At 39.3% G+C, this 11324-nt stretch overlaps 2 protein-coding genes across 2 annotated transcripts in view; both read left to right on the forward strand.

Moving 5' to 3' along the window:
• Positions 1–9154, forward strand: part of LOC111870054 (sorting nexin-24) — a 16806-nt gene extending 7652 nt beyond the window's left edge. The window contains exon 3 of the mRNA XM_023862018.2: positions 8991–9154. Coding sequence (XP_023717786.1) covers positions 8991–9144 — 154 coding nt within the window. The 3' untranslated portion in view covers positions 9145–9154. The remainder of the gene's footprint in view (positions 1–8990) is intronic.
• A 30-nt stretch (positions 9155–9184) lies between these two features.
• Positions 9185–10562, forward strand: LOC111870053 (glucose-6-phosphate exchanger SLC37A2). The gene has a single exon (XM_023862017.2). The coding sequence runs from the start codon at positions 9197–9199 to the stop codon at positions 10472–10474; it is 1278 nt and encodes a 425-aa protein (XP_023717785.1). The 5' UTR covers positions 9185–9196; the 3' UTR covers positions 10475–10562.
• The last annotated feature ends 762 nt before the right edge of the window (positions 10563–11324 follow it).

Here is an 11324-nt window from a genome sequence, read left to right on the forward strand (position 1 = left end):
AGGAGAGTCTAACTTTAGAGCACATGCTTCCAGATCCTGGTCTTTGCAATAATCTTCTAAATTTATTTTAGTAAATTTTAGGTTTTCATGTAGTAAAATACTCACTCCTCCTTTTGCCAGTGTTTTCCTACAGTATCTAGCACCTAAATTATAATTTTCTAAGTGAAGATGTTCTAATTCCAGCTGTTTCATGTGATGTTCAGTAAGGCACAGTATGTGTGGAAGATTTTAATTCATGGAGCTTATTAGTTCATTTGTTTTGTTTCTCAGTCCTCTTATATTCTGATGGAATATTCTTAGTACTTTATTATTCATTGAATTTAGTAGACTGCAATTACCTTTTCCGATTTCTGTTGGTTCACTTACATTATTGTCTGAAAGATTAGTTTCTTTTGCAATTTCTTTTACTTGATAAACTTTACTTGCACTCTTTATCCTAAAAAATCATTCTGAACACCCATGACATCTGGAATGTGTCTGCCTTTAATGCTCTCTGCAGTGAGTCGCGTCATCTTGTCCTTGCCTCGAGGATTAAGATGCAAACCATGGACAGTATGTTCGCTCCTCAATATTGAAGAGACATCAATCACATCAATTATTTAGTTCCATAGCTATATGTCTTATAGATCTACTGTTTTTCACATGTAGAGAAAATATTGTTCCCGGTTTGCCATGTTAAGTATTAAAGTAAACAGAAGATTGCACATGTTTATAAATGGATATTAATGCAGTACAAAGGTAATGTTCTGAAGTGTACATGAACCGTAACATTTAGAAAACTAATGTTACTTATTTGCTTATAATACTAATAGTATCTGTTTTAATTGCCATATTGGTGGTGCTTTACATATCCATACTGACTCTGTAAAAGGTCTCAGTGAAGTGTTGGACAGTAAACGATATTTTTATCAACACAGTAATTATACAACTTCTTAGGCACCAAAGTTTTTAGAGTGTATTCATTTCATAACCAATCTTTTTCTTGATTAGCCTTCAGGTATTATACATTGTTTTAATTAGGTCAAAGCTTGAACATCCTTTTCCTGATAAAGCCCTTGTGACTTGTATCTGACATATCATAGAAATGTATAATTCATTATCTCTTGTATGATCATTGCCTCTCACATCTTGCACTGTTTCTTCAAGTTATGACCAGCTTCGAAATTACTTATGTGGAAGCTGATAAATTAACTTTAAAATAAAACAGCTCCTGTGTTAAGTCCGCAATTGCATAGCCTCAGGGTAAAAGTTGCATGTCTTTATGTTCTGTCAGCTTTAATAATAATATATGCAAGTTTTTGTTAGTTAAAATAATGGTTCTTGCATCAGTAAATTATATAGGTTTTTGTACAGAGATATGTTTTCCTACAGTGTTCAAAATTTTGGGAATTCTATGAAACTTCATGGTCAGATAACTAGTATGTCTTCATATGTAGGAGGTACTGTGTTCAAATGATTATCCTGACTGTCGTTTTTGTGGTTTTTGTCAGTCACTCCAAAAAATTCCAGACTGGTATTTAAGCAATGACTGCTTCCTTTCCAACTTATTATTCAGCAATCATCCAGTTATTCTGTGCTGTGTGACAGTGTGATTAAAGCACAAATAAATAAAATTTAGAAATTCTGAGCTCATTTTCCTTAATTATAATTTTAAAACTATCTACATATATACAGAATTATGTGAGGAAATTTCATCAGGCTGAAAATTGAGCAAATGGAGGGGCTTAAATAGATGTTACCACTCATTTGAAACTCATTTCCTTATGGTGGGAAAAGAAAAGTTTGTGCTCAAATTTATGGAAGCTGCATGCTATTTCTGAGTGCAGTATGTTGCCATGTTGTATACTAGGTCAGAAGTGAGTGAACAGTGAGCGTATTTTTGTCATTCTGTGAATGCTGACAACTTATGTGAAGTGCACTCTGTATGTATTATGGAATATGAATAAAATTGTAAAGATCTGTGAGATCTTTTCTATTCCAGCCATGCCCTTAGGAGATGTACACCAGTTAAATAAAATCGTATCCAAGAGCTATAATGGACACTTGTTATATACTGGTATGTGTTACGGTGACAGTGTAAGCTTATACAACTGCTTGATTTCACATCTCCAAGATCATTTAACATAATTTGATGCCTAAAAGTCATTATTACTGATACACTGTACATTAAGATAAGTATAATATTTCCATCAAGTGTATGTGGCCTGCTGACCGCCTGTGTGGTCTAGTGGTCAGAGTTCCTGGCTACAGATCCTGAGGGCCGGGTTCGATTCCAAGCACTACCAGATTTTCAGAGAAGTAGTGGGTCTGGAATGGAGTCCACTCAGCCTCATGAAGATAATTGAGGAGCTATTTCAAGGAAATAGCAGCTCCAGTCTAGGAAACCTAAATTAATGGCCCTGGGGATTCGTTGCGCTGACCATGCAACACCCTCTCTCCGCTAAAGTTGGCACCAACTTCGCCAACAAGTGGCGGTCGCTCGTTCGGTATAGTTCACTTGCAGACTAACGGAGTCTGTAGCCTACTTTCCTTAGTTTGAGAAAGTAAAGTATACCTATTACATCATTTTGCTGTCTGTGTGACTTTATGTCTGTGACACCTCCCTCCCACCCTAGCATTGCTAGGCAACAGCTCTGTAAACACTTTCCCACAGAAATGAATGCACATGATAGAAGAACTGTTGGAAGCAGTGTTTTCTGTGCATTCTGTGTCATGTCAGATTCTCAATTGGTAGTGAAAGGAAAGTAGATGATTATTTTTCCCGGAACTTGTTAATCATTAAGTAATCATACAGACCAACATTTTTTGGCCTTACTTGGCCATCTTCAGGGACAACCAGCACTAAAAGAAACTTCATATAATTTATAATTTATATAATATTATCGCAGCTTCTTCCCGTGCAGTTCTCTTGTCTCACATGGTGGCCATCTCTTCTTGCCAGGCTTTCATTTCCACTCGCATGGCCAGCAGGAGTTCTATCATCTGCTGTGAACACATTTTGTGTTCTTTCGGAATCTGATCTATCCCACTGCTGACACAAGTGTCACGTGTTACCTATGTAATGTGTCTCCTAGGTAACGCGATGAATAACTTTACGTAGGTCTCGGATTCAGCAAATATTTATTGAACATACGCTTTCACACACTCACAAGTACAGTTATTATCACTTTTTACTGCTTCTGTGAATCCATTTCCTCGATCTAACTAACTTGGTGAATGCTAGACTTCAACTGACACCAGTGGCTGCTATTTTTCAACTGACTGCTGTCTGGTATATTCAGCCAGTGTCGATCGTCAACTAACTCTGGCAACTGCTTAATGCCTCCACACAGATCTATCCAACTCTGGAATATCTGTCAAGTCAAAGTCACATTGCAACTGATGGTCGGTCAGTCAGTCAGTCAGTAAGCCTTGGTGTCGAGCCCCATCTGGGGCTCATGACCAGATATTTATTACTGTTTGACAGTTACGGTCTTGTTTTGTGGGGCACCTTCTGAAGAGAGAATGGGTCTGTCTTCTGTATATGCTGTTGGTCCTTGCCAGCACAGTCTTTTTCGGGTCCGAGTCCCTTGAGGCTCATAACCATATTGTAGCGTGCTTTGTCACTGAAGACGCTGTTTGGATTGTTAATTGGTTTATTTAACAACCTACAAGTCTTGGCTACAATTAATTATAACACTTATGGGTTTACACAATTTACAACCCTACACTATAATCTGTCCACACTGTCCTCAGTAGTCCACACGTATTCACAGTATGATATGGGAGCTATTCCAGTGTCACCATGTCACACACTCCCAATTACTTCTCTTGTAAGCCAAGCATCTGCTTCTCACGCTGTCACTTCTAGTCACACGTTCCGGTATTCTTCTTTCCACTACAACTGAACTCGGCGACTGTTCCATCCGCACTGTGTCACTCCTGCCCACATACTGACTGACTGACTGACTGACTGCTGACTCCCTGGCTAACTCGTAACTCACTGTTGAATAGTGTTCGCTGCTCCTTATTTAGCCTCATTACGGACAACACAGAAAACAGTTATGTAATAGGTACCGCTGTTTAGTACCGTTGTGTTTACCGACAGCCTAGCAATGCTGTCAGGAATTGTTTACAGCTATATAGCAAATGCGGCATCCCGTGTTACGTCACCGCGGGGAAAGGGGTGTCTACCGAGCATTGCACACGGATGGAGTGGGGGTATGTGACATCGCTCGCAAGATCACAGAGTTCACATGACCCCCACCTCCCGCTACACCATCCACATCACAATATTTTACTATCTCAGATTCAAGACTTCCCTTTCTGTTGCCTCCTACGACTCGCATTGTCACACTGGAGGTATTCGACCCCGCCTCCAAATGGGTTACTCTTCATAACTGGTACGTTCAGCCCCCTTATATAGGCATTGTTTGGACCGCTTAGCAAACACCTTTCTCTACAGTTGGTTTTCCCGTTGTCACATAACGCTTCTAACAATTCATTGTAACTGTGGAGACTCATTGTTAGAATTCCAGTATTGCATTGCTTCCGTTGCCTAGGAATGGATGCATTCCGATTGTAGTGCTATAGCGGGAATGTGGATCGTTGCCTAGGAAATGATGGTTTGGGTATTCACATTACATTATATATAATTATATATTTTTATATATTATATAATGTGGCGTATTAGCTCTATGCAGGAACTGTTGAGCCACAGAGGCCTCAGGGCACACGCGCAACATGAGAGTTGTGGATTTTATCGGCATGTTGCTAGGCAACAACTCTGTGAACGCTTGGATGGCGCAACAGGAAGTGCGAGTGACATCACATACCCCCACTCATTCCGTTGCTGTGCGACGCTTGGTAAATACTCCTGCCCGCTAGACTGTGATGTCATGCAAAAGTAGGGCGTCTGTTGCTAGTCAGTGTGTGGGTAGACACACCTGACAACAATATCTGATATCCGTTGCCAGGCAGCAATGTGTTCTCTATGTAGTCTGTGCTGAGCCTATATAAGGAGCAGCGAACACTATTCAGCCAATATTGAGTATGAGTTATGAGCAGTATTAGATGTTGAGTTGTATCTAGTGAATGGAAGTTGTTAATTATGTAAGTGTAAGAGCGAGTGTGCGATAAATTCGCTAGACCCAAGACCAGCATGAAGTTATTTGTCGCGTCATACAACAACACATGACAATATATATAATTTTTTTACTGGTATGGTTGATATCCTTAGTGCTTTGACAAAATTACTTTCTTAATACAATGCGTAGAATCAGCTCCTTAATTAGTAGGGTAGTGCCTGTATGTTGTTCTGGAATAATAGTGATATTCTTTATTGTTTGCTTCCTGTTCATCATCATCATCATCAGTAATCTGTCAAGACGACAGGTCCACAGTCTCTTTCAAAACAGTTCCTCCACTTAATGTGATCTAGAGCTTTCTCCTTCAAATGACAGTATCCTCTTCTGTCCCCAAGGTCATCCAGCATCTTCTTACGTCTTCTTCCTCGTCTTCTTGTCACTTCTATCCGCCCATCTATCTTTCCTTCGATAGCTTCTTTTAGAAGGCAGTTTCTGCGTAAAACATGACCAATCCAATTAGCCTTCCGTTTTCTTATTTCATGTAGGATATTCCTCTGCTCACTGACTCTAATTAACACTTCTTCATTTCTCACATAATCGGTCCAACTGATCTCCATTCTTCTCCAACACCACATTTCGAAACTTTCCAGATGTTTCTGATCTACTGCCCTAAGTGTCCATGTTTCAGCCCCATACAGAGCTATGCTCCAAATGTAGCATTTCACTAGTTTCTTCCTCAAATTTAAGTCCAATTTGCTGGTAAAAAGATTCTTCTTCTTGCTAAATGCAGCTTTTGCCATGGCAATCCTGGATTTAATTTCACAAGTACACCTTCCATCATCTGTTAACAAGCTACCCAAATATTTAAAACATTTCACATTCTCCACTTGTTTTTGGTCTATCTTTATTGTGACTGGGGTTGGTTGTCTCGAAATTTTCATTACTTTTGTTTTCTCCACATTCATTTCCATGCCATAGCACCTTCCAATTTCAATTAGTCTATCAATCATGCCCTGTAGCACAGTTTCTTCCTTAGCCATTAACACAAGGTCATCTGCATATTTCACAGTTTGAATAATTTGCCCTCCTACTTTGAAGTCACCGAGCCCATCCAGAGCTTCCTTGGTAAGGCATTCGCTGTACAAGTTGAACAGAATTGGTGATAAACAGCATCCTTGTCGAACTCCTCTTCCAATCTGCACACTTCCTGTCTCCCCCCTGTCCAGTCGTACTCTAACTTTCTGATCCATGTACAATTTGCTAATCAATCTTCTTTCATGCCAATCGATACCTGTTTCTTTCAGGATCTGCATTAATTTGGTCCAGTTTACCCGGTCAAATGCCTTCTGCCAGTCTATGAAGCAAACACACAGTTCTTCATCTATCTCCAAAGTTCGTTCCGCTATAATTCTCATCATCCCAATTGCATCCCTGGTTCCTTTTCCTCTTCTAAATCCAAACTGATCTTCTCCAAGTACATCCTCTATTTTCCTTTCAATTCTTCTTTTAAGTATCTTTGCTATTATCTTTGCTGTATGTGCAATAAGACTTATTGTGCGATGGTCGCTGCATTTTGTAGCTTTTGTCTTTTTCTTTAAGGCAATCATTGTAACTTCTGTAAAGTCCTTGGGCCACTCTCCACTTTCATATATGGTGTTCATTAGTTTTGTCAGTGTTTTCAAACCACCTTCTCCCAGTAACTTGAGCACATCTCCAGGTACATCATCATCTCCTGTAGCCTTTCCCTTCCTCATTTCCTTGATAGCTTTTTCCACCTCACTTTGTAAAATATATGGTCCTTTCTCGTCTGTATCTACTTCTTCTTCCGGTTCAACTTCTAAGGTTTCTGGCCGATTAGGTCGATCATATAGTTCTGAAATATAATTTTCCCAAATTTTCAGCACTTGCCTCTGATCTACTATTCTATTCCCCTGGGAGTCTTCGATGCCAACATTTTGAATCCCATGATTCTCTTTCCATCCTAGTTCTTTTGTCTTCATGTACATCAAATCATAACGGCCTGTTCTTTGAAATTCCATAATCTCATTACATATCTTCTCAAGATATTCCTTTTTGGCCCTGTCCGTGGCTCTTTTCAATTCATTCCTCAGTCTCCTGTATTTCCTCCTGCCTTCTTCATTGTTGACATTCTTCCATTTCCTTCGCTCCTCCATTTTACTCATCATCTCCTGTGTAACCCATGGTTTTCTTGCTATCTTCTCAACTTTACCTACCAAATCACTGATAGTATCTAACATGCATTCTTTTATATCGTTCCACTGCGCTTCAGCATTTCCGCTTTCACCTTCAATTGCACCGAGTTTCTCTTCTAGAGTCTCTTGCACGCTTTGTCTTTGAGCATATAACTTCTCCAAATCCCATCTGGGTCTGCGCTTTCGAAATCCTATAATTTTCTTCAACCTGGTTCGGAACTTGGCAACCAGCAAGTTGTGGTCAGAGTCAATGTCTGCCCCAGGAAGCGTCTTCACATCCTTCACACTGTTTCTGAATCGATGTTTCACAAGGATGTAGTCCAGCTGATGCCTCTTCCAATCCCCAGGTGCCTTCCATGTGTAAATTCTTCTCTTTGGCTTCTTGAACCAAGTACGATTTGTGATACTCTGGTCATCAACACATCAGATATTTAAAAATAAACCTATCTGGTTGTTTCTTAAATAGAACCAATGTAAACAGCTAGATTTGTTATTGTGACATGTTTGTTGATGGCCTGAGTATCACAAAAAATAGTGATATTGCCTAAATATATGTGAATTAAGTCACAATTCCTTATACTAGTCCTCCAAATTTCCCTTTTGTGTAAATAAATCTCTTCCAGACATTAATTTTTAGTAAGGAATGACTTTCTATGGAATTAGATGGCCTGTAACAAATATTTTCAATTTCACATTGACTTCCATGAGCCATTGTTATTTTAATCACTGAAATAGATACAGGAAATTAATACATGGACAACTAGAACAGCCTTCAGTTGTAATAGTTACTTATTTTCTTTTCTGTGTTCTCTGAGTGATCCACACATCTTTTATATATATTAGTCTATGGGAAAGGATACTTAAGACCATTCAAGAGGAGATGATTTGAGTCCACAACAGGTGGACAAGATGACAGTGATACATTGTTGCAAACAACATTAATATTATGTAAGTTTTGAGGTTTGCACGGCGATGACTATGAAGAAAGTCGTCTTCTGGGTTTAGGCGCCGTGTGTTCTTCGTTTTGGCCGACGTTTTGGAGGAACGTATCGCCTCCATCTTCAGAGCAGGTGAACGGCTCTCCGTTCCTCTGAAACGTCGGCCAAAACGAAGAATACACGGCGCCTAAACCCAGAAGACGACTTTCTTAACATTAATATTAGTTCTGTCATTGATAATGGACAGAACACTTCTGCCAGATGCATGAGATACTACAACATCAGTTTGCTGTTTCAAGAAATTCTGCAGAAAGTAAATGTAAGAGACAAATACCATAGAGGAAAGCTGTAATTAAAACTGTTCCCCTATTTAAAAGTTTATCATAATACCAGTATCAGTGGACCATTAAATTGAGAATAACATCAGTATATAGAGGCTGTCATTCCTGCTTCATAAACCTTGGATTCAGATCTTGAAATTGAGACCAAATATCTTGACTGAGGTTTTTCAGTTTTTTTGTGGTCCCTCCAGCAAAATGCTGGGAGGGAACCTTAAAAATATCATGAGTGCTTTCTTCCACATCCATTCTAATTCATCACACAATCTCCTTAATATTTGATAATATACTTTAGAGTACTATTAAAATACATTGTAAAGTAAACCAAGAATAAACCATTGGATCAAGAAGTGTTATATTCAGCTTCAATACCATGCTACTGAGATTTAAAAATGTGTATTTTCATTTATACATCATAACTCATTTTCTCCCCAGGTGCATGGATTTTGCTGCTGAAGAGAAAGTAATGGAACATCAGCCAATATATATTTATAAGAAGGACCCTTATATGCAAATAGAAGAAAACAGTCATTTACCGGATGTGGTAATTCAAGGAGTTTTAATGGGACTGTATGGAAGCACACACTGACTTCAGATCATAAACTGCTAATTGCTGAAACGTTCTTTTGTAATTGCCCATAATGGCCCGACTGAAAGTGCTACAAGCATTTATTTTCATATGTGTGTGGGTGCTATATGGAGCAACATACCTGGTCCGCAAACCCCTGGGAGCAATAAAAGTTGGAATGAAAGAAGAACTAGGGTTCAGCCAGGTCCAACTTGGTTTTCTTGATACAGCAATGTTGCTGCCATATTCCTTAGCACAGATGGTACTAGGGTCAGTAGCTGATCACATGGGACCCCGTCATACTGTGACAATATGCCTAGGCATCGCTGGAATCAGCATGTTTTCTTTTGGATCCTGGGATAATTTTGGAATTTTCTTGGTATTGATCTTCATTAATGGAGCTGCTCAAGGACCAGTATGGCCTGCTTGTTGCAAATGTGTATCGGCTTGGTTTTCTGATTATCAACTTAATTCTGTGTTTGGCTTGATAAATACATCTGCCTTTGGTGGGAGCATTATTGCTTCGGGACTGGCAGCTTACCTTTATAGTGAATATGGCTGGCGATTTGTGTACCTTCCCCTGTCTGTGGTTGTAATGATACTAGCTGCATTAGCATGGCTGATGTTAAAAATGCCCAGGGAGTATAAAACTATAATACCAGGGAAAGAGCCAGTAGAAGAAAAAATAGCCTCATCTAATAAGATTAATTCATTTATTGCATTATGGCGTTTGCCTATGGTATTGGAGTTGGCAGTGGCTATGTTTTGCAACAAGGTAGTGCGCTATTTTATTTATCTGTGGTTTCCTGTTTATTTGATGAAGGAACTGAATTACTCAGCAGCTAATACAGGATTACTGGTGTCCCTTTTTGATGTTGGTGGCATTTTAGGTAGTGTGTTCCTTGGAATGGCAGCTGACCGTTACAATTCCCTTGTGCTTACATTACTTGCAACTGTTGCTGGAACAATTGGTTTCCTCATTTTCAAGTTCACTGCTTCATGGGGTATGACCTACAATTCCATTATGCTGAGTGTAGGTGGTGCATGTGTGTGTGGATTAGATGCACTTCTTGGTGGTTCAGTGGCAGTGAAGATTGGTGAGAAGGGTGGTGGTAATGTTGGTGCAGCAGTTGCTGGACTTGTAAATGGCTTTGGCAGCATGGGAGCTGTAATCCAAGGCCCACTGATTGGATTCATGTCAGATACGTATGGCTGGAACTCTGTATTCTTGCTCGTTGTGGGTTTACTGTCCCTTAGTTCCTTTTTAATTCTGAAAGCAATTTATATAGAGAGAAGACAAGCGATTATCAACAACATGACACAGATAGAAAATGGGATTACAATTCATTAACCTTATATTTTATACTGCCTTCATTTTCAAGTACTAATCATATTGCCTGGTTTTATATATACAGTAGAACTTGGTTATAACGTCATCAAAGGGACCTAAAAATAGTGTCGTGGTAAAAAAGAATGTCGTAACCGAAATGGGCACTTCCACAGTAGCCTTATGTTAGTCACGTAAAAATCTACCAAAAACCGAGTTAAAATGTTGCATTTTTTAGTGAAATACGTAGTTAAGTACAGACTAACGTAACATTAACGTGGAATTAATATGGATTCTCCATATCGTTTGTACTGTAGAATTCACCAAACCAAATTCGCGGCATACATCAGCTTTTTTCCTTCCATTTTCTATTTCACGAATCACTTTAACTTTCTCTTCAATGCTTAAAACTTTCCTTTTCATTGCCATGTTTTCGCTACTGCACTTCTCTGGGTTTAGGCAGGAACACTATAGGGTAAGTAGACAATGTGAGGTCCTGTTAGACGAGATTCTAGGAAAGGAATGCAGTTAACAACCTGCCGCGTCCTCTTGCACTATTCACGCAGTACCACCCCACACCCTTGTTTTCGCATAAAACCCACGCTCCTCTTGCAGCCCGCGGTCGTATTCTTCCAGGACAGTCACGTCAGCAAGTAGAGAAAGTGAGGGTGGGCAGACACATCGAACTTTCCCACCATATCAGAGAAATTCAGGAATGAAAATGACGTTACATACGAGGTTGATGCATTTGTGCATGTCGTACTAAGCAAGGTATAAAAACAGTTGCTTTATGAGGAATTAGTTCGTACCATTGAATATTTGACACAATAGACAAGGTGTCGCAGAAACCGATGTTGCTATAACCAAGTTTTAC

This window comes from Cryptotermes secundus, unplaced genomic scaffold (assembly GCF_002891405.2).
Source record: "Cryptotermes secundus unplaced genomic scaffold, Csec_1.0 scaffold165, whole genome shotgun sequence".
NCBI classification, from domain to species: Eukaryota; Metazoa; Arthropoda; class Insecta; order Blattodea; family Kalotermitidae; genus Cryptotermes; species Cryptotermes secundus.

Bases quoted from the DNA above. Each gene is read 5' to 3' on its own strand.
- LOC111870053 (XM_023862017.2), top strand. From the start codon at position 9,197: ATGGCCCGACTGAAAGTGCTACAAGCATTTATTTTCATATGTGTGTGG.